Genomic DNA, 24213 nt, shown 5'->3' with positions numbered 1-24213 from the left:
AAGGGGGCGACAAGGTTGGATTTTTCCCGAAGTCCATGCAGTTAATAGCACGAACCTCTGGTATTTCACGAGGAAAACATGAATACTTAATAATAACAATATTACCGTAAATATTTTTAGAATGTGTTTGAATTGAGTTTACATGTCACAAAGGGAGAGAATAAGTTAACAGTGCAAAACCCTAGAAATATAAGAGAGTCTGGTAAAGAACGCGAAGATAAAAAGCCTTGAAAAACCAAACCAAAATAAAAACACCCTATTTCCACAAGGACATATTTGTTTTCTAAATAAAGTAGAGAAATGCAAGTATTTTACTGGAAGTTGTTAAAATGTAGAGTTTATTTTAAAAAGTAGGTTGGGGGGATTAGAGGCGAATTTGGGGTAAAACATATTACTGAAATGAACATGTCTTCTTAAACAAAGAGAACAGAAAATCAAAACTGCTGATAATGCCACCAGGGAAACACTGTTGTTGGTGTTATTCTAGATCTTCTGCATATTTCCATATAAAATCCTACATATAAATTTGTTATGTAAACATCTTAAATTAGATCCACTGTGTATACTATTTTGCAACTATCTCTATCAAGATATTATAAGTGCCCATGAAAATAAACATCTTAACATTTAGAACAGTATAGCATTGCCCTGGTTTAATAACCCCGCAATGTTAGGTAACTAGATGGCTTCCATTGATTTATTCTTTGAATGAAGTCTAGGATTAGACTTGATAATTAAAGGTTATTCACTTTTTACAGCTTTTGTGATGTTCTGTTAACTTATTATGGGATATCTGAAAGCTGTGTACGTTGAAGAATGGAAAGTGTCCCGACGATTTACTGTATGGGGTATCTGCCAAGGAGATAATACATCCTTTGTGGTTTTGACAAACCTCTGAATTATCTGTGTTTTGTAATAAGTTATGGGGTAAGGAAATATTAAGAAAAGGACATGAAGGAAAGGAAGCTTAGTTTGAAGCAGTGGTGGCAGATATAGATGCCCTGACACTCGGAGCATGTTGGATAGGCTGAGGGAGGGAGGCAGAAGAAAGAGAGGGGTGTGTGCCCGAGGGCACGTGCAGAGCAACTACTGTCTGTATCATCTGTCTGAGTACTCAACCACAGCGACAGCTGTGCTTCCTGCACAGAGTTTGTATCGCTGTAAGAAAGTAACCACCAGCAAGGACTGAGTGTTTTATTCTGATTCTTGGCCACCTCCTACGTCAGTGCTGAGCATTTCTTATGAACCAAACCACCTCATAGATGCCTATCTAATGAATGGAGTGAGCGCAGAATTATTAATGACAACACAAAGGACAAATTATGTTCTCTACAAAAGGCTACAAATTTTGGGAGAGTTCTACTTTGAGTCACTTTGCATACTGTAAGATGCCACATCAGAACATGAAAAAGTTCTTCAAAACAACAAATCTGTGTTTGAAGAAATCTATTACTTATGTGCTCTGATGATGGCCATCTTTTAAGAGTAGGTACTTATACCTAGACTCCTTTTGCCCTAAATACATAAAAGAGTCCTAGCCGGTTTGGCTCAGTGGATAGAGCATTGGTCTGTGGACTGAAGGGTCCCGGGTTTGATTCTGGTCAAGGGCACATACCTGGGTTGCAGGCTCGATCTCCGGCCCTGGTCAGGGTGTGTATGGGAGGCAACCAATCGATGTGTCTCTCTCATATCAGTGTTTCTCTCTCTCTGTCTCTCCCCCTTCCTTCCACTCTTTAAAAATCAATGGAAAAAATATCTTCGGGTGAGGATTAACAACAACAATAAAAAAAAATACACATTAAGAATCTAAACCCATAGCTTCTATTCATTCAATAGATTCACTTGGAAAACCAAAAATATAATTCAAAATAAAAAATGACCATGGATACCTGAATATGCGCTTGCATTTTTTTCTTTTCATTTTGGAGGATTTGGTTTCTTTCTTCTTCTTCTTCCACCCTCGACTCCAAGTCATGCAGAATCTCTTCCAGTTCCTGCTTCTTAGCAGCAAGTCTGGCTCTCATCTCTTCGGCTTCAGCAAAGAGCTCAGTCTCTGCCTGCAGCTGCTCTGCAAGGATGTTCTTCTCTTCTAAGAGCTGCAATCACAACACAGCGTCCAGGACTAGGACTTGCCCCCAGCACACACACAAGATACAGTCACCAACATTTCAGTGGTCAATACACGAAGAAATGGAAAGTTACAAATATATTACCGCCACTGGCAAAACTTCCAAGTATGTTTTTGGCTGTAGCAAAATAAGCCAGATGAAAACACTTTAGTTGTTTCTGCTGTCTCAAGTTGTAGCATATTAAACTCATGCTATTTTAAGAACTCCCATCCTTCTATTAAGATAATTTATGAAGGGACAGAAAAACAGGAGAGGGAAAACATTCAAATGTAATATAATAAAGTTCATGGTGACTGCGAAAGCTGTTCGGTATCAAGTGATTTTTTGGCCTTTATTGTTAATCTTTTTGGCCTTGAACACTCCAATTCTATCCCTGTCATCTATAAACAGTTCTGAGCCTCTATTTGTCATGAAGCACCACTGCCTGGGAAGGGACACGGACTGGAGACCACTGTCGCTGCGAAGAGGCAGATGGTGACCTTGCCCCATCTGATCCTTTTACCTTTTTCTATTTCCCCCATGAGCAGTCACAGGACGGTGATAACCCTGGGAGTCTCATTGAAAACAGGTGCGAATACATGTCTGATAAGCAGACATGCTCAACTGCATGTCCAAATATGACAAAGACAAAAATGCAAGAGGTAAGGTTGACTTTGGTTCATATAAAGACAAATGCATGGCATGATGGATCTGTTGTCTCTGTTCTCGAATGCCTATGCTTTGGAAAGGAGTGAAAGATACGCATAAACTAAGATGGTACGTAGGGACAACGACCACAGTGAAACGTGTGCGAGTTCCTGCCAGTGGGGGCGCTCACGTCAGCTGGGACGCGTGCCACTTTAAGAAGCCAGCGCACACACCTGCTGGTGCTTCCTCTCCATCTCCTCCAGCTCCCCTTCCACCTTGGTCTGCTTCTCCTTCACCTTCAGCAGCTCTTCATCTTTGGCCTGAAGTTCTTCCTCTTGGCGAGTGACTTGCAGGAGCGGCTTCACCTGTGACAAAATTAAGCAGTTTACCATCACGTCTCCTGCCCGAGGGTGGTCCCTGGGCGATCGCTGCTCCGTGGAGAGCCCGCAGCCCACCTTCGTGAAGACGCGCCACCACTGCCAGTGCCGCAGCTTCAGGTACGCGGCGCAGTTCCGCTGCAGGACCTTCAGGGCGCTGAGCTGCTGCTGCTTCTTGGCAAAGGCCCTGAAGGACGGCAGGAAAAACTCGTCACGTAAAGAAAAGCGTGTCTTAATGGCTGTTGTCAGGAGACCACTTCCTAAAGGCACACATTCTTACTTGGCTAAGACACGGAGTGGGTCCATGTATCAAATCAAGCCCTCAGTGACACCCACGGGGAAACGGGCTGCTGCTGGAGCCCAGGCCGGTTCACAGCCGCCCAGCCAGCCTCAGGCACGCATCACGGATGCCCTCCCCTTTCCTCAGATGCTGCCCTGACAGTGCGCTGCCATTTACCACGCCCCACACTCCGGGTCCGAGGCAATGCAGACAGTGCGACAGGGTCCCTCCCGTCCCCTGGCTGGCGGTCTTTAGTCCTGCTTTATTAACTGCGTCCTTCTTTCCATCTGTCACAGAAGAGACAGCCACCCTCCCCCTTTAGGATTGCCCACTTACTTTCTCGCTAGGTAACCTCTGCAAACGGCCTGGAAGAAGATAATGATATCGGTAATTTTTAAATCCCGTTCTTCCTCTAAATGTGCCAAAACTCCAGCTCGGAAAAATATCTTGCTCTGTCCAATTCTGTACAAGTTTGGGTCCAATTCTAAAGCCCGGATCTAAAAGCGAAAGAGTTCATTTATTTTTTGCTGTAGGAAAAGATTATATCAATAGTCCACAAAGCAGAAAAATCAAGAAAAGCTTACCATTCGTTCACAAGCCTGTTTGCCATCCATAAAGCCTTTAGGAATAGCATTTGGAGTTAGGATCTCATATCTGTAAGAAAAGCAGCCAAAAGGTTTTGGTAAAAATTTGTGAAAATGTTTACCTACTAACTGTGTTCTGCTTTTTCTACGAGGCAATATGATAGGTAATCATGTCAAAATAAGAGTAAAGAAGTGACCAAGTGATAATCAGATTTTCTATTTCTTAAAATAAACAAATGAACGTAAGGCTTATTCTCCCATGTTAAAGACTAGGCATAAAAATTGTGGCAGAGAAGAATGAAAGCATGATGTTTTAAAAACCCTTTGCTTTTTATTTCCCCCAAATGTTCAGATGCCCAAGATGCAGGAGAATCGGCTCTCTGTGCCTGATCTGTGGGCATCTACTGGATCATAGAAAAGGCCGTGACAACAATGCTCAGAGGCCTCCACTGAGAAGAGAAAGCATCGGGGTGACATTCAAAATAGCACTGGTCTGGGTGTACATATATTCACTAAGCTGTACACTGAAGACTGTGCACTTTATAGTAACTACTAGAGGCTTAGTGTGGGGTCCCTCAGCATTGCCTGCAGGGATCGGGCCGAAACCAGCAGTCCAACGCTGCCTGCCACTCCTGCTCATCCCGGCCTGCTGCACCTGCTGGTGCCACTGCTCGTTAGGCTCGCTGCAGTCTCCAGGCTGTGGTGGCCAGCCACGAGCCCTGTGTCTGGTGCCCATCGGTCAGCTGAGTGGTGCGCCCGCTGGGGGAGCGCACTGACCACCAGGGGGCAGCTTCAGTGTTGAGCGTCTGCCCCCTGGTGGTCAGTGCGTGTCATAGCGATCGGTTGACCAGTCGCTTAAGTTTTTATATATATAGATGTTCGGTGCCAGGTGGGTACTGGATATATCAGGGGACCACTTGGTAAAGCATATGATTATCTAACCACTACGCTATACACCTAAAACTAATACAAAATAATACTGAATGTAAAGTGTAATTGGGAAAAAAAAAGATTTGTGTACTTTATGTAGTTATACCTCAATAAAAGTAAGTGGAGCAAATAGGTAGTTGGCTATATTAAAGATGGATCCTGGCTATACCATCAACTTTGTCCTCTGGATGCCAATTATGTTCCTTTTTTTCCTACCCATAAAAAGGGAGAGTCTACCTGAATGTTTATCATGCAATGAGGCCACAATACGGGCTCCCCCACACCCATAAGGACTGGAATAATTGCTCAACGGGATTCCCTCTGGACAGTGGGAGAAAGGGCCATCCTATGACGGCAGGCTTGTTTATTTTATGGAACAACAAAGGCTGTCATAATTGAAAATCCAATTTCCAGGAGAAAAAAGCAAACTAAATATTAAAGAAAATTATGCAATACATTAAAAAAACGAATTTCCCATCATAAGTTTTCATCCGTTTCTATTTCATCAATTTCTATGTTATTTTCACACTAACCTAGCTGGTATAGCCCACTATACACCTAGGCTGTATGGTACAGCCTATTGTTCTTAGGCTACAAGCCTGTTCATGTTACTGTACAAAACATGAGTTAAATGAAGCACAGAGAAAACAATGTAATCAAGACATGCGGGAAACATGAGATAATGAGGCTGCTGCCAATAAAGCACGGCACACTGTTTTACAACAAACATTTTTAACAAATAGGAGTCCCCTCTAAAATAATGACAAAAAGTGTAGGATAGTAAATACACAAACCTGTAGTCATTTATTACATTATCAAGTGTTACATACCAGCGGTTGCCAACCTTTCGGACCTCAAAGAACATCAGTGGTCCCCGGACCACCGGTTGGCGACCGCTGTTATAGACTGTACGTAATTATAGGTGCTGAACTTTTATATGAATGAATGGCAGCTCAGCAGGTCTGTTTACACCAGAAGCACCACAAACACATGAGTAATGTCTTGTGCTGTGACCTTACAATGGCTGTGAGGTCACCAGGCGACAGGAATTTTTCAGCTCCATCGTACATGTGGCCTGTCTTTATTTAAATAATTTATTGTTAATCCTCACCTGAGGATATTTTTCCATTGATCTTTTAGAGAGAGTGGGAGAGAGAAACATATTGATTGGTTGCCTCCTGCACACGTTCCAACCAGGGCCCAGGCTAGGGAGGAACATGCAACCACGGTATGTGCCCTTGACCAGAATCGAACCTGGGACCCTTTGCTCTGCAGGCCAATGCTCTATCCACTGAGCCAAACCGACTAGGGCATAGCCTGTCCTTAACCAAAACATTGTTATAGGGGCACGACTGTATTTTAAAATATGAGCTTAAAAAATAATTTTGGCCCTAGCTGGTTTGGCTCAGTGGATAGAGCGTCAGCCTGCAGATTGAAGGGTCCTGGGTTCAATTCCGGGCAAGGGCACATGCCCAGGTTGTGGGCTCCATCCCCAGTAGGGGGTGTGCAGGAGGCAGCTGATCAATGATTCTCTCTCATCATTGATGTTTTCATCTCTCTCTCTCCCTCTCCCTTCCTCTCTGAAATCAATAAAAAATATATATTAAAAAAAATATTATGTTTAGCACTGGTAGGTGTTGCTCAATGGTTAGAGCGTCAGCCTGAGCACGGAAGTGTCTCAGCTTTAATTCCAGGTCAAGGGCACATACCTGGGTTGCAGGTTTGATCCTCAGCCCTGGTGGGGTGAGTATGGGAGGCAACCAATCGATGTGTCTCACTCATATTGATGTTTCCCTCTCTCCCTCTTTTCCTCCCTTCCACTCTCTCTAAAAATCACTGGAAAAATACTGTTAGGTGAGGATTAACCAAAAAAAGTTTAAATCCCAAATGTTTAAATGAGCAACTGTTAAGTTCTCAGCTGGCCCTGCAGACAGAGCAGTTTTTGAACCACCACAGCAGTCATCAGCATGACCTCTCAGGAAGTAGGCACTCAATATTCCTGACCAAAAATAAAGGTAATAATGATTAGCCTTTCCTACATGTGGAGAAATCGGAAACTCTCCAGGGACCAGGAAAAGAATGCCTCACAGCCTCATGCTCTGACGCACGGGGAAAAGGTGGGAGCGCAGTCCGTACCTCTGCCGGAACTCCTGGAACACGATCCGGTTGGGGAAGCCCTGGCGACAGATGCGGATGCCTTCCAGGACGCCGTTGCAGCGCAGCTGGTCCAGCACGAGGTGCGGGTCCAGCTTCCCAGCCTGCTCAGCAAAGGAGGGTGTTATCTCTGAACCACTCTAACCCGACCTAGCTCCGTGTGAGATCCCAGCACGTGCTGCTGGACACATACCCGCTTCTCGTGATTTGGAATGATGCAGCGAACGAAGTTAGGGTTGGTGTTGCGGAGAGTCGCCATCAGCTTGGTGAGAGACTCTTTGTAGAGTTGGCCAACAGTACGAAACATGCCCTTTTTGGTTTTATAGGCAGAGCCAAAGGCTGTCTCAGTCATACCAGTAACTTGATCCAGGCCCACAATACGATCCACTGGTGAAAAGAAAAAGGAAGAGGACAACGAGTCAAACCCAACTCTCCGGCAGGGAAGACAAGACACAGTGATAGTGCAGCAGCACAAGCTTGTGGACAGATGAGAAGAGATGCCATCTAGGGAGGCAGTCAGCATACGGAGACACTGCACAAGCCGTGGGACCAACAGCCACACACTTCAAGGGCGGGTAGTGTAGCTCTGACAGCTTCAGACCACATACCAGCAGATGCCTTCCGCTGCGCTACTTTCAGGGACTCACTGCCTTTGATAACATTTGCCTGTTACATACACAATTATTTGGTAAATGAGAGATCATTGGCTGGCATTATTGATACACAAATGGATACTATGACAAGTCTCAAAACAGGAAAGGCATATAAAGATATACGTAAAAATATAAGACTGTACAAAGCGAATCCACTTAATGAATATGGCTCGGGAACTAGGGACCAGAGCCATCTCTTATCAGTCATTAGGATTTTAGTAAAAAAGTCATTCAAGTTGCAGGGAGAGATTGCATTAGTTCAGATTTGTAGGAGTGAGTATACTTCAGCTCTCTCCTCAAAGCGTGAATAAACTTATTAGAGGGCAAGAACACAAATTTGGAAGGAGCCTCCTAAGAAGAATCAGCGCCTAAGCTACGCTTAATGATGGTTCAGCTCCTCAGATCCTGCAGCTGCTGTTTCACATTGTCCACACAGACCTAACACCTCTAATGAGGGGATTTAAACAGAAGTCCAACACAGGGCACCATCTACATTTGGTGCATACGCTCTCATTTGAAAAAACTGTTAGATGAATGAAACACACTACTGAAATCTTTTAATCAAAATATCGATTGAATTGCCCTGTTAATGCCCTTGTCAATCAAACAGCCACCTGCATTTCTTTCATTCGTTCCCCAGAATAGAAGGTACTTGGGGACCTCAAGATCTCAATGAGCTTTGTGCAGAAGAGAAAACCATGACCCAGGAGGTAAGGCAACTTTTCAAGCCATGTATGTCTTAAATGGAAGTGGGGAGAAGGGCGCTGAGGTCAGATTGATTCCCAGGCCCATGCCGGTAAAATGCAGTACCATTTCTCCTGGCAAAGCCACCAGACTCATGGGTTCAGGTCAAAGCTTCCTGCTTGTGCTCAGGACTCTGTCTACCATCCATCTCAGAGACCACCTTTCTTCCCTGGCCTTCACCCTGTCCCTCTGCTTGCTCCGGCAAAACCCCACCAAACCCCACCCCTGCATGTGCCACGAAGCAATGAGCTTCCTCTAACCCGCGCCCGCCTGCTTCTCTGACTCCTCAGAGCCAAGCTTCTTTCCAGAGTAGTTCATCCGTGGGCCCCTCCGCATCCTCTCCTCTCATTTCCGCTGCCCAGCGTCCTGGCTGCTAGCCTGCCCTCCTCCTCCACCTGACACTCAGGCAACCACCGGTCAAGTGTTAATTAAGAGCAGACCGTCCCGCGTCTATTTTACTTGACCCTGATATATTTTCCTGTTGACCACAGAGCGGCACCCTAAAAACTCTCGTCACTCCTGGCTTCTTTTATGAACCCCATCTTCTCCCTGACCTCCATCAACCTCTCTAGCTACTCCAGTCTCCCGATGACTTCTCTGCCTTTCCTGTCCACCGGGGCGCTCACAGGGCTCCAAACTCAACACCCCTGAAAGCCTTTCTGGGATAAGACCGGATGCGAGTCCAGGCACACACTGTCTGACCCGCTTTCCCCAAGCCACAACCTCATCCCGGGTGATCTCATTTGTGACTTGAAGGACTTGTACCCGACTCCCCAGCATCCGTCACCACACACCTATCTTCTCCTCTCCACCCAGAAGTCACAGAGGCCCCCTGCCTTCCACACATCCTCGCTAAGTACCTGTCATGTGTGCTTTTACTCAACGCTGTGCCCCTTGCACCCAGTATGATGTCTGGCATAGCAGCCTGATGCGCAGATGTTAGTGAATAAATGAAATAAAAAAACACAACTACCAAGTGAGAGATGCATTGACAAGAAGAACAAGATGCTGTGAGAGAGATGGGTGGTTAGAGATCTCTCCGGAGAAACTATACTTACTGCCAAGAGGGAAAGAAAGAGCCAGTACAGAGAATATTCCAGAGCGGGGACAGCGTGTGCCAAGCACCAGGGGCAGGAAGAAGTGTGAGAAGCTAGTGCCAGTGAAGCAGCATGAGGGACCCTCCCTCTGGCCACTGTGTGTAGAATGGCTGGGGAGGAGGCCGGGAGACCAGACAGGGGCCACCGTAGGGTCCAGGTTCTAAGAAAGAAGAGCAGCTTGAACTTGTGAGACTTAGAGGAGATGCACAGAGGAGGGAAAGTCAGGACATATTTTGGTGGGAGACTTGACTTGCTTTAATGATTAACTTGACAGAAAGTAAGGGAAAGGGGTATGTGTCAAGAATAACTCCTAGGAGTTTGGCTTGAGAACTGAGTGGCTTGTGGTGCCATCGGGAAGCTGGGGGAGAGGTGGGTTTTGTAGGTAGGAAGATGGGGTCCAAACTCTGTGTAAGTTGGGGTGCCTGTGGGACATTAGGGTGGAGATGAGAAGTTGAGTGGACATCCCTGTCTGCTGCTGAGAGGTCTGGACCAGCGAGGTAAAGCTGGGAGTTGCTGACTTACAGTGTTTAGTTATGAGACCGGATGAACCATCTGAGGGGGGATGAGAAGAGACGAGGGCAGGGGAGCAAGCCCCACGGCGCTGGGGAGGAAGAGCTGGATGAGGAGAATGAGTGGCAGGAGGGGCAGAGGTCAATGTCCTAAACTCGAGCACATTCTCTGCCCCCGCTGCTACCCTGTCCCTCCTGTGTTTCCTCCGCAGACGTGACCACCCTTACTCAGGCCACAAACCAGGAGTCAGACCCCGTTCCTCTCACATCAGCTGCTCCCCAAACTGTCAAACGTCCTCCACCCCATCCCCTGCTCTCCGCTGCCCTGGCTGGGGCTCTACCCGCTCACCTGGGTTCTGCAACCTCCGAACTGGTTCCTTCCTCGGCCCCAGTCTCCCTGTGTCCTCTCCCCCTGCCACACAGGTTGTTGCTATGCCTTTGCCCATGTGTAATGCCTAACAAGTAGTTCTGAAAGTTATTTGTCCCTCTACTTAAGATCCACTTTCTCCTACAGCTTATAGGATATGGTCCAAAGAGTCGTGTGACAGTGATGGGAACTCAGCTCCAGGAGGCAGAAGCACTGCCCACCCTGAGCGGTGTGACCTGGAGCCCAGCCACCCACCTCCTCCAGCCTCAGTGTCCCCTCTGTGGTGTACCTGTCCCACAGGCGCCCGTGAAACACTCAGGTGCTCAATGCAGGAGCCTCCCTGGCCATGTGCCCACACTCCGAAGCTCCAACTGCACAGACTGGGTGCCTTTTCTGAGAGACGCAGGCCCTCGAGTCTCCGTCCTGCTCTCTGCCAGGAGTGCAGACCCCTGCTTGTAGCTGGCAGTTCCTCACCTAGTGCTTCTCAGGCTCCGGATTCTACCTGCCTCCAGACTAAATAGGCTATCCCTCCTCCCGGCTTCCACTCACCAAGGCCAGGTCCCGGGACACCTCACTCTCCTCTGTGTATCTCCTCGCGGGCTGAGCTTCCCCAGGGACGTCTGTCCAGCGTCTAACACGCAGGGCCCAGGGAGCCCTTTCCTGCTGTCGCTGCACCCCTCTGACCACCAGCTCAGACAACACCTCAAACAAGGAAAGAGGAGGCGCGGTGTTCACTGTGCGGGGAACCCCACGCACTGGCCCCGTTCTCTGAGCTGCCCGTCACACGCGTGACAGTGGTCACAGTGCTGTCCCCAGCAGGAATCACTTTGACAATAACAACCCGAAAACACTCATAATAAACCGCTTTTCAAATTTATATTTAATAAAGGTAATCCAAAGCTAAACATTTAGCATACTTCGGACTTTGTTCTTTTTTCCCCTTAACTCAAAAATTTAAAATCAGGGTTAGCTTCCACCAATGAACAAAATTATCTTGTAAGACAGCTACGTTGGGAACTGCATTAAATGACTTGGGCCACACTAATAAAATACAATTTCACTAAAAAAATCAAGACCTATAAAAACTCTATTTTACAAAGACATTTTCTGGTTGAAAATGGTTAGAGCAGGAATCACAGAAAGGCAGCAAATGAGAAAGACAAGATTGCAGCAGCTCCTTGACATGAGCATCTTGCTCCTTCTAAGACCTTCACAGCTTCTGAAACAAAGCCTCCACGTGCAGAGCCCGTGGTTTCTGGGCTCCGTTGATCCTCGTGCTACAAACTCTCCTCCCCGAGGTGCCAGGAGAGCCTGGCGAGGCTGCGGTGGGCACTGTAAGTCACCAGCTGGCTGCCCAGTAGCCTGAAAGGATTTCAAAGTATTTTCACAGGCAATTTGTTAATCTCTAAAAGCTTACTTGGACAGTGAGAAGGGAGATGAGCTCCACCGAGCTGCCATCTGTAAGGGCATATTTATGCTGAAGAAAAATGCAATTTGTAATCATCTATCTCATAAAACTGCATGAACAATTTTTTTAAAGATAAAAGAATGACACTGTCTAGTGCCAGATCGCTTAACCGGCCCTTCTAGGGGACAACCTCAGGAGACAAGAGGCATGTGAGAGTTTCACCTTCTTCAGATCTGTGCATGGGCCAAGCACCAGTGTCGCTACATTTAATTTTAATTATTTAAGCCAGCACTTTAGAAACTCACTGCAGTTAATACGGCTGAAAACCACAGTAGGGGGAGAAACTTATTTTAATGTTAATTTAATAGCCAGAGGGTAATAAATAAGAACCCCATCAGATACTCCTGCCAAAGGCCTCGGGCACCTGGCACTGTTACATGCCTCGGGCTAGAGAGGTACATGTTCTCAATGCTCATTTAAACAAACTGAGACAATTCTACACTAATGTACACTAAAATGATACTAACAGTTAAAAACAAATTCAGAAACAGATATGTAACTGCTATGAGTTCTCAGCAGCGATCCTAACATCTATTAGAATACCTTCATAATATCCCTAACATCTATTAGTATACCTTCATAATATACCTCCACTTGTTATATCCCAGCAATAACAAATTCACAGTGGTTACATAACAGTTATTTTACAGTATTTGGAAATTTTTAGGAACACGGCAGGAAGTCCAGAGGATGACAGCACTGCTCCTTCTCTCAGGCACTAGTGTAAGCTGAACTTGAATTTGCCTCCTCTACCTGCCAGGCAAACAGGAAGCCCATTCATCCTGCAGAGCTCCTACTGCACTTCTCTGCGTCTCCCCTGGGCAGGGCCCGTGCACTTAACTCACCGCACTGGGCAGCAGAGCAGGGCTGCTGACCAGCTTGGCCTCGGAGCGCCATGAATAAAAGTGGACCTGCAGTAAGTAATAGCCAAGGAGTAGACACTAATCGACCTTCTGTTCTGCACCTTTCCAACGGCACCAGCACAAGGGCGCACCAGCAACTGTAGCAGCTGCAGAGGCAGCGGCAAGTGCAATGCCTGACGCCAGGTATCTGGGCACTTCCCGTGTGCCAGGGGCAGGCTCACGTTGCCTCGTCTGATACAAGAACCCTGAGAACTGAGTGTCACTGTCCCCATTTGACCTCAGGAACTCCAGCTGCAGTACCCGAAGGCCGTTTCTCCTGGCGCTCCCAACTCCTATTACTATTCCAGGTAAAACACGAAGGAGACTACACTGTAACAATGAAACCTTTCGTCTCCTGAGAGGATGACAACTGAAATAAGCACTAAACCCTGTCAGCCTAAACCACAGTCCCTAAAATGGCACTAAAAATAGATTTATGACCAATTGTTATAAGAATCTACAAGGGATTACATAATTATCATTTTATCAGTTGCTACCTGATGGCTCAGTGGTTGATCATTGACATATGAACCAGGAGGTCACGGTTTGATTCCCAGTCAAGGTACATGCCTGGGTTGCTAGCTCGATCCCCAGTAGGGGCGTGCAGGAGGCAGCTGATCAATGATTCTCTCTCATCATTGATGTTTCTCTCTCCCCCTTTCCCTTCTTCTCTGAAATCAATAAAAATATATTAAAAAAAGGAAGACTGGTTCAAAGTTTTGGAAGTCAGAACGTCATCATTTCTTAGTATGAACCATGGCCAGATTAAAGCCTTTCCCCTGAATTACAAGGAGGTAGGTAAGAACTCGGTGGGTACCAGAAGATGAAGGGAGACCCCAAAGAGTTTGTGACACTGAGAAAGCCCCATAGCAGTGACCAGCCTCTCCTTGGGGTTCTCAGTCTCAATTGCTGCTACTGTATTTCAAGTCCTGCTTCTATGAAGGACTGACAGGAGCGAGGGACTTCTCTATCAATAATTAAAATTTGCTTCATGTACTTCTCACATTTTCTCTGGTGGCACCTTTCAGATGTCAGCTGCCACCTAGCACCTGTGAGTGATCAGAGAAACTGAGCTGGTCCTACTCTGGAGGCTGCAGGTACGACCTGCAGGGGAGCTCACCCTGTCCCTCCAGCACAGCCAGGATCAGAACTAAACTCAGAGGCCCTGTCACAGACCCTGTGAATCTGAGAACCCTGACCCCAGCTTTGAGGTTACAACCCCTCTCTGCTGGTTTACTGTGCCTGCATCTTCCATGACTAGCTATCTCAGAGGTCTAGACTTCCAAAATATCTTATATTTGGAAGAAAACAGTCCTTTGCTTTGTAGCACAAACTTGTATGGCCTCCTCATCTTGCCTCTAGGGATTCTGCTCCTCTCTCTTCTGCACTGGTCCCCGATGCTTCTGGAAACTCCTCTTTACCCCAGGCTCCCATTTTCACCCTCAAAAGTCTTCAGGTCCCCCATAATGCCGTCTTCCTAACATTATGAATGTTCTTTGTGGTTTCTTAGAGATGCTCACTGCTTGGTAGCATGTCAGAGGCCATCACAATTTGGATCCCTAGGAACTCAGTCATCACTGTCTTCCGAGAAATCATGGAAAATGCTAAAGCCTCATATTTTCCTTTCAAACCTATTACCGGGGGTTCAAATCCATAAACACAGATTGAGGAGAAAAATGCTTTGCTGTAGAAATACGATACAGAACTTCAAGACCATGTTTAGCTGTGGGGAAAGGAGGCCCTCTAAGGAGAGGCAGCTGATCAATGAGCTTCCCCAGGGATGTCTGTCCAGCGTCTAACACGCAGGGCCCGTAACTCAACCAAAGGACACCTCGCAAGAGACAGAACCGGCACATTTCAGGTGAGAATGTGGGGAAGTGAACGAGCTTACTCCCCGCCAGAATGATGCCAGCTCAGAGTGGCTCTATCCTGGTCCTGTTGGCACAGAAAACACCTGGTCCACAGGAAGAGCATGTGCACTGTGGGGGAGGAGAGGCCCCAGCGGGCACGCTAGGCAAAGCTGCTGCGTATGACAAGTGGGTGTGGAATTCCCACGCACCCACCAGTCCCCTCCCTCAAGGACTTACTGATGGTGTGCCTACTGTGTGCCAGTGCTGAGGAAACGACAGTGAGCACAGACAGGCACTGCCCCGGCTCTCAAAGAGCACACACCTGGAATTCTCTTTAAACATTAGAAATCCCCAAGATGAAAGGAGATCGATTTAAAGAGGGCACTCTAACTTTGGGAGGAAGTCCAGAAGATCCAGCACTAACCTGTTAACAAAGCACAAGTCTCAGGCAGGCCACAGCTTACAACTACCTCCTGGCTCTCTCTTCCTCCCCCCATGTCCTCAACTTGGTCAGTACCCGCCAAGGCCAAGGATGACGGAAGACTTCTTCCTCTGCAGCTCTGTGGAATATCCATTCCAACTCATGGAATAATCTTTGGCATGATCTCCTCCCCCCTGCCCCGGCCCCTAAAGACGGCAATCTACCTTTTTTCATGAACTAGAATTGATGGCAGGAATCTGGACTTGGATGAAAAGGGGAAAATTCCTTCAACATAGTTTTTAAAAACCTTTTGGGTATAGATCTCAGCATTATCATGTTCCAAAAAGTATAAAGGAATTTTATAAGATGAATTTGACTGTATTTTTTAATTTCACTACATGATAACATCACTAAATAACTGGAAGGCTGGGTAATACTCATTTTATATTGTGCTTCTGGGGAACCTCTAGCATGGCTAGGCTGTGTTTTAATACAGGCCTAAGGATTCAGACCACAAGGCCCATCTGGAGCTCAATTTCACGTTCAATGTACAAATTCTACCACCAATCCACTCTATCTTAGTCTCACCTTGCAAATATCAAGCTTTGTAGACAGTTTCACTATCTCCAGTTCAAAAGAAAAAGCCAAGTAGCTAGCTATGCACATAAATTCCAAACAAGAGGAACAACGATGAGACCAATACCTGTGAGATAAATATGCACTTATTTGTTCATAAAATGTTAATGACTTAAAGAAAAAACTCCTCTTTGGAATTTCTTAGAGTTGAAAATTTAACGGTAACCCAAAGACAAAGAAGACATTACTAGTAGATCAATTCCTAACCATTCCCTTGGAGGACTGTGTATCAAAACGGCACTACTGGAAAAGGTAGTGACATACCTTTTATATGCAGTGCTGCAAGTGCTATGCATAAAATAAGAAGCAATGTGTAGGCAGTAGCAATTGGATTGTTTATGCACTCAAACAGTTGCCTTGAAGTAGAATAAAACTGAGCATGAAATGAAAGGTTCATGCAGGTCTATGAGCGAAACAAAAACAGAAACCAGCCGCATCCCATCTACCCTGCCCGCCCGGCCGCCCTGCCAGCCCCCCGCAAGTTCTTCCTGTGGGCTTAGGACCCTTCTGTTTTGGAAGACCTACAGGCTTTATACATTCACCTGGTGGCTCATGAAGACCAGAAACACTGTCATAGAAAGAAGCTCTCTGAATATTCTGAATCTCTAAAGCAGAGAAACAGCAAAAACAGGACAGAAGAGCAAATACACAAACACTTCAGTTAGTGGGAAAGACATTCGACATCACAAGTAAACTTTGAAATCGGGTACAAAAGTCACTAGTCCAGGGAAGATCCCATGCAAACATTACTCATTAGAGAATCTGCACATTTGGACCAAGTTCTTTATAAGATAGACTTAATCTGAATGAAAATGCATATACCCCACTCCAGGTGTGAGCATTTTATCACACCTGTGTTAAATGACCACCCCACGTAAATGCAGGATGAAATGTTAAGAGTAATAAGTTTCTACTCGAGTTGTCCTTCATAAAATCACCTTGCAATTAGCTAATTAGGACAAGGTGCAGTAAGTTACACTCTGATAAATGTACGCATTAGTAACTTTTACTGTAAAAAATTTACACTGCTGTGCAATTTTACTTCCAATACAGATTCTTGAAATATAATTTACTTCAAATACAAATTACTAATACATAGGTAATTACCATTAAGGAAAACAAAATTCAAGTTCTGTTTAGCAAAATGTTAAAAATAACTTCAAATCATAAGTAAGAAGACACTTGATATCCCGAGGCACATTTACATAAGAAATGCAAAATTAGCGTTTTTTTTTGGTCTATAAGCCCCCCGAAGTGTTGAGAAGTCCCGTGCAGCTGGGAGACAGATCCCAAAACATCTCTTAGCAGAAAGTAGGGCACTATGAGTCTCTAGGGCAGGGCTGCCACCAAAAAGCCTATTTCTCCTGGTTTGGCCTTGATAAACTCTTTAAAACCCTAACACAAAGTCTATTTTAATACATAGTATATTATAGTCAAGATATTGCACCTTCACAGGCAAACTATATTCATACAACACATAGTCATACATTTGTGGCCCACTTATTATTTTCTGCTTTTGCCTTTATGTGGTTGTAATAGAAAAATACATGTTTTCCCAGGGTTCTTTTCTTTTCCTGGAGAAAAAGCTACCCTTATCCCAAGAGATTTCTATACCCAGAGTGAGCAGCGACGAATTCTCCACCTTAGCACACCCTCCTCCAACTCCTGTGCCTGCCCTGACTTTCCGGATGAAACTCAGTCCTGCCGCTCCCAATGCCGCTCCCCTGACAGTGGGCGACCTCTGAGATCCTGGCTCTCAGATCACACTGAATAACTGTCCACTACGCTGATGGACAACAGGCCTTCCTACAGCAGCATCATGAGGAGAGCAGACACGGGGAATGTTCCAGAGCAGACGCCAGCACAGCCGAGTCAGATCCGGGGCAGGTGAGACTGCCAGCAGCCCACTCTGACAGAAGCGACCACACGTGCGCCCCAGCGCCAATCTGCAGAAAGGCAAGGGTAACAGCGGGCTGTGCGGGCTGTGGGTCCGAGCTGTGGACTAAGTCCAGAAGCACAGGGCTGGGGCCAGGACTGAAGGAGCTCAGCAAGTGTTTTCTCTCAGCGTTTCTGGAACCTAGTAAGTTCTTCGTGGCTATGGAAGCACAAAAAGGCAGGGGAGCCCTGGCCACTGGTGCTGAGTGGTTAGAGCACCAGCCTGTGAACTACGGGCCACGGGTTCCATCCCCTGGTCAGGGGCATGTACCTTGGTTGCAGGTTCAATCTCCAGCCCTGGTTGGGGCGTGTACGGGAGGCAACCAATCACTGTGTCTCTCTCGAGTCTATGCTTCCTTCTCTCTCCCCCTTCTACTCTCTCTAAAAATATAAAAATAAAAAGCAATGGAAAAAATATCCATGGGCGAGGATTAAAAAAAAAAGGGGGAGGGGGGCAGGGGAGCACACTCCAGACACGGCCCTGCCCACAAGGCACATCACCTGTGACATGGATCACTGAGCCCCCACCTCCACCCTTGCCGGCCAAACCTTATTTTCTTTAAACTTCTGACCCACTGCTGCCAAAGGCTCTCCCACATCTGGGAGGCGAGACAAGGCGTTACAGAAGGAAGTGGGAGGAGGAAGCCAAGGAAGCTGGGAGCCAAGACAGGCTGGCTCTGTCCTAGGCTGCATCTGCATATCCCGAGTCTCCCACTGGATTACCAGCTCCCGGGGCAGGGCTGCGTCTTTCCTCATTCCCCAAGACTCTCCCAGATGACAACCATGGTGCACACGGTTACACATGTGTGTTTGTTATATGAATGGTCAGGTGCTCACTAGGTGTTCCCCACAATATCATTTTCGGTTAGAAACTAAAAAATAAGAGTCAAAGTGGTTCACAATCTCAGAACCAGTATGTAACTCAGGACCCACTTTCTTCACTACTGTGTTAATTCCCAAACACCTGCTTCTCTTCTCCTTCGAAATGAAGAGAAAATCGGATTTTGAGGCCTCAGTGGTAAAAACGCCAGTTTCCTCTGTTCCTTTCTTCCTGCTCATTCCATGCCCACTTCGAGGTTCTTCCCCACCAATCCCACCAGGCGAACACGCGTTTTACTTCTTCAGTCCACACGTCTCACCTGCCCTGGCTCACAACCTACAGAAGCTACTTATTCAGTGGAGTCAAGTCCACAGAGACCGGCAATCAGGCCTCTCCATGGTCTGCTCTCAGCCTGTGACCTGGCCTCGTTCCCCGCCTGCACCCTTCGTCCCAGCCCCACTCTAACGCCCAAAGGCACCACACGTCCTGAGCTGTGAGTCCCTCACTTCCATCCTCCGATCACTCACTCCACCTGCTCGGCCCCCTTCTCCCATGCCAACTTCACTTCCGAAACGCTCCCCTCCCCTGGTGAGCTAGCTCACGCAAACCTACTCACGCTCAATGTTTAAGGCCTGATCATGACACGGATGCTCACATATTACTGCTGAGAACTGCCTGGCACTTAGTCACTCTTCGGTTTTCCATATTTATTAAACAAATCATTCACCTTCAAGGACAAGGAAAACTGCCTCTTCCTTCATGGCATTTTACCTTAGAACCCCAAGAAAAAGGAGGTCCCTTCTTCTGCTGAACGTTGCTACAAGCTCATCCCGTCCCCTTCACACAGCACTCACCAGATTCGTCTGGTCCTCAGACCTCTGCCTACAAATCCCACCCCGTTCCTGTGCGCTGAGACCTGAGGAGGGCCAGGAGGAGGGGCCACGGGACGCCAGCCCACGTCGTGCCCAGTACAGTCACAGCGGAACTGGTTCCTAACAGAACACAAGTGTTCAGGCTGCAGCACTGCTCCTGTCTTCTCTCTGCGACATTTCCCACGTGCAGTTCCAGCTCCCCAGTGCTGCGTGTCCTAGCACCTGGACACGCTGTTTACCACAACTGGAGCTCACAGCCCCGGTTCCAGTTCCTCATATTCCATCTAACCTTTCACAGCAGCAGGCTTGGGAGTCCCTGAACGATGGCACTGTGAATACCATGTTAGTCTCTGCTCTCAGCCCTCACGCAGCACCCATGGCTGACCGGTCACAGCCAGCACCAGGGAACACGCAGCATCAGTTGAAGACTTTCATCCAAAGGCATAAAGATCAAAAGCTTCCGTATTACGCGTTGGGAACCTAATCTGTTTTCCAAGTCTCTCCTTTTACACAGTCCCGGGCACTGTCTGTCCCAGGACACATGCATGATGTGTGCAGCGCGCCTACCTGTGGGCTCCTCACATCTCGGGCGGATGTATGTGATCATTCCTGACTAGATCATCTTTGACACGGTTATCTTCCCCTGCTCACTTTCTCTGCATTCACTCTTCTCTTCCCACCTCTTGCCCTTTGCCCAAACTGCCTAAACCCTTCTTTCTGTTTCTTTCTCTCTGCCTCTGAGAAGACAGCACCACAAGCTCTTGATTTGCTACAGGAAAAGCAGAGGTGAGCCAGGGTCCTGAACAGGACGGCCTCAGGGTCCAGGCCTAGCCAGGGGCAGGTCCAGGGCTAAGGTCCTGCATGACCTGAGGCCAAGCAGAGAGGTGGGACAGTCAGGACGAGATGCCGCAGGGAGAGCTAAGTCCACAAGATACTGGTGCCCACTCTGCACAGGCACACAGAGAGCTGGCACCAGCACACCTCCTAGTCTATGACACACACCGCCAAGACCTTCCCTGAGGCTCATGTAAAGAAAAGCACTCTGAGGACTGATGGGAACAGAAACTGGTCTACACACAGGGCATCTGAGTGTGTTCACCAGCCACTGTGCGTGCGTGCGTGCATGTGTGGCTAGCAGTGGCTAGGACGCATGACCTGCATGCGGCACAGAGAAAATGCACAGGGCTTCTCAGGTTGTATGTCCCCAAACCCTTGGATTACAATCGAACTAGGCCAGGGTGGCCTGAGGCATATGCAGTTCTTTCTGGCTCTGAGCCTAGAAGGTTCCACACTCCCCACAGCATCTGACCAAGAGGGCAGATGTCTTGTTACCCGAGTATTCTCAAAGTGGGTAAAGCCCGAGGTAATGGCAGCCCTGCTCTAGGGAAAGAGGGTTACAGTAAAATACATGTGCACACAGATATGTAAGAGAACCATATGCAATCCTTCATTGTAAACGACTGGCCAACCTGAGTTACAAACGCAAGGCGTGCTTACCATCCTTCCAGAGCTCGGCCACAAATCTGTCCGAGGACTGGTGCAGCAGCGTGGCCACGTTGTCGTTCAGGGGGTCCATGTTCTTCATCAGCCACTCGTCCGCCTTGTAGTCCACCTGGCCCGCCCCGGAGGCGAACGAAGAGAGATGGAAAAACAAACAAAACCAAGGAACAGTTAGCCTTACCCACCGATGTTCACAGAGAAGTGAACCTAAGAAGTGGATTGTCTTAAAGGCAATCAATTGTAATGTATACTATATTTAGGGATTTACAAATGTTTATCAGCACATTTCTTATAAACTCCATCAATGTAGCAAAGTTTCACACAGTACTTTTAACCCAGCTCTCCAGCTCTTACCTTCCCTGCATAGTGTATGATGCAAAAGTCAGCTTTGTCTTTCAGCTGCCGAGGTTTCTGAAACTTGGAGTGGGAACCTTGCTCTTGAACTAGTTTTTCAACAAAGGTTTTATCTGTGGCTTTCGGGAACCAGCACTCTTCATCCAAAAGGGCAAGCACACCAGGAGGGTTGGCCTGATAACGAGAGGCAATGAGAATGGCGAGTTTGCATGTAATACCCATTGGGTCTGATCCAGATGTATGGACACCCACTGCTGAGCTAGAAGGCAATGTCCACACCAAGTCCATGCTCCAAGCACCCAGGTCTCCGAGTGCTAAGCAAGTACAGGTGAGACAATGGGTGAGTCACTTATCTCAGAAACATACACGTGTAAACTGTAGGTAAACTAATTCCAAGTAGACAGTCCCCAAACGCAGCAAATAAAAGACCCCACCCCATCCCAGCGAGGAGGTGGAGAGATGAAACTGAATGCTCATAGTCAATGACTGGATGGGTAAATTATTCAAAAACCCCCACCAGGTGGAATGTTTCAGACATTTTCTATCCTAATCATTTTTTTTCTGGTTAAGTAACGATTAAATAAAATGTACTGCTTCACACTTGTTGAAATATTTGAAACTATTATTAAGTAGAGTATATGGAAGGTGATGAAATAATTTATCAGTTACTTTATATATTTGTTTCAACAAACATTTGAGAGCCCATTTTATTTCACACAAGCAATTCCCTGAAAAAAGACACAGAAACATAAAGTAGGCTAGAGTGGCCAGGGACTGGGGGAGGGGAGCAGCGAGCACCTGCTAACAGGACAGAGTTTCTTTCAGGGATGATGAACATGTGGAATCAGATGATGGTAATGGTTACACAACTTTGTGAATATGCTGAAACCCACTGAATTGTATACTTTAAAAGAGTGAATTTTAGGGTCTGTGCCTACAGCTTGCCATTCTCTGGGAGCTCAAAATTCAGTGGACTGACTTCTTTCTTGGAGGAAGGTGGGATTCTCAGTGGTCTATTTTATAGCTTCTGGATCAGCATTCATTGCCACTCTGCAAATACAGCAACTTGTGACACAAGATTGAATGTCTCAATTCCAGGGCTGCCTATCAGTTTTCTGAATAAATCTCTAGGATCAGTTTTCTTCAACTTCTATTTACTGGGGAAGAGAGGGCTGTGTACAAATATTGCGTAAAGAGTAACTAGAGGTTATAGTTAAATGTAAGTGAAATACTGTAATAACATGGTCAGGGGCAGGTGGCGGTAGAAGCTGAGACCCCTCTGCAGCGAGCCCAGCACTGAGCCCTCCCTCCACGCTGCTAAGTCCGTGTCCTCCCCCTGAAAGAACTACATGAAAGAGCAGCTAAGAAAAGGCTATGATCAAAGCGACTGGGATCTCTCACTTCTGAAATAGGATCCCAAATATAATTTAATCTTTTCTAAATGACTCAGTGACAGCATAATTATGAATATCCATTATGGTGTCTCCTTGTTATTTTTCCTGCGTCATCCTTCAATGTCAAGTTCACTGTTAACACTTCTTTTAATTGGAGCTGTAAGTATGAGAGACTATTTCCTGCCTAAGGCCAGAGGCACTCTGAAGGGTTTGTAAGCAGCTTTCTGAACTTAGAGGGTCACCTACTGCCACCCCCTCACCCCCGCCCCAGGCTGGGCGGGGCTGGGTTTGTGAGAGAGGAGGCAAAGACTGGCCCGTAGCTTTCGAGGTATTTATTTTCCTTCTGGAAAATGTTCTCACTCTCCATTTTGAAAGAACCATCAATAGCATCATTATCCCATATTGTACATGCCATAGTTAAATTTCCTACTTATAAAATCTTTATGTTTCTATGGATAAGTGGAATAAGGTAATCCTAAAGAACAATGGACTTAAAGAGTGAGTCAGCATTAAATTCTAAACTCCCTCCCTCCCTTTTCTGAGCTGCCCTTTCCTTTAAGTTGGAACCAGTCAGGCAAGAAATAAAAAAAGGTACATTCTAAAGTCTTTTGGGGAAGAGCCTAGAGATGCAGTACAAAAAGTATAGGAGGAAAGAAGTAAAGGAGGAAGGAAGGAAGGGGTAGAGGGAGGGAGCAGGGAAGGAGTGAGGAAAAAAGGAAGAATTCATTCTGCTCACTGTCCTTAAGTATCTAGACAAAGCTGGCATATCCTCCCCATGCCAATAGCTTTTGAACACCCAGACTGGACAATTTTCCTAAAATCCCACTATCCTCCCAATTTCTGGAATGTGGCCCTGGAACGCTCTCCCACTGCCGTCCTGGCCTTTACCGTCTCCAAATTCAGAGCGTCACTGACCAGGAACCACTAACCAGCGAACTACCACCATGTTCTGTTCTGTTCTCTGGCTTTAAGATGAGGTCCCCTAGGACCAGGGCCATGCTATCCACTCCCCACATCCCCACGGCACCCCATTCTTTTTATTTCCAGGCTGTAATAGAGGAGTTAATAAAATTTTGTGGCCTTGATCTTATCCTAATCTAATAATAGTGAACAAAACAACTGAAAGTGCAGATACATAGTTAATACTTTCTTAAAACATAGAGCTTCCAGTGTTACAGCTACAGATAAGTGAGCATCTCAAATCATATAATCGCTGATAATACCAATATTAAATATTCTACTCCCTTATTTATATACATTCCCAAACAATTTTGGGGGCAGCAAAGCTGTAAGAAAATAGATTCACATGTCTGTGTGGACACTGGAAGTTACTACGAGTATGCCTTCGATGTTACTCCTAAACAATGCTGCAGGTACACAGAGCAGAGTCCTCCCAAGTGCAGTGATTTGAGAGTTCTGCCCCAAACAAGCGGCTGCAGTGCCTTGAAAGTAAAATGATCTCTCACGTAGGAGCCAAATGAAAATGATGTTACTTCCCTTAAACCCAAACTTCTAATGTGCGACAAGTACATCTCTAACAGGGTGAGTGTCCTCTAGGCTCCTGTCCCTCGTTCGGAAGCAGGGACTGAGCATCCAGGCTTAGGCATCAG

General features: G+C 46.6%; 1 protein-coding gene across 3 annotated transcripts in view; it reads right to left on the bottom strand.

The window, feature by feature from the left end:
• Positions 1-24213, bottom strand: part of MYH10 (myosin heavy chain 10) — a 139598-nt gene that overhangs the window by 31550 nt on the left and 83835 nt on the right. For all 3 annotated transcript variants that reach the window (XM_028128303.2, XM_008153468.3, XM_054709468.1), the window contains 9 exons: positions 21210-21383; positions 20853-20967; positions 7275-7468; positions 7064-7185; positions 3998-4067; positions 3750-3910; positions 3212-3320; positions 2990-3121; positions 1890-2096 (listed from right to left, as the gene is read on the bottom strand). In XM_028128303.2, the coding sequence (XP_027984104.2) occupies positions 1890-2096; positions 2990-3121; positions 3212-3320; positions 3750-3910; positions 3998-4067; positions 7064-7185; positions 7275-7468; positions 20853-20967; positions 21210-21383 (1284 nt within the window). The remainder of the gene's footprint in view (positions 1-1889; positions 2097-2989; positions 3122-3211; positions 3321-3749; positions 3911-3997; positions 4068-7063; positions 7186-7274; positions 7469-20852; positions 20968-21209; positions 21384-24213) is intronic.

The sequence above is a fragment of the Eptesicus fuscus genome, chromosome 20, assembly GCF_027574615.1.
Source record: "Eptesicus fuscus isolate TK198812 chromosome 20, DD_ASM_mEF_20220401, whole genome shotgun sequence".
NCBI lineage: Eukaryota > Metazoa > Chordata > Mammalia > Chiroptera > Vespertilionidae > Eptesicus > Eptesicus fuscus.
Note: the sequence above shows the minus strand (reverse complement) of the source record. Positions and strands in the feature narration are given on the sequence as shown.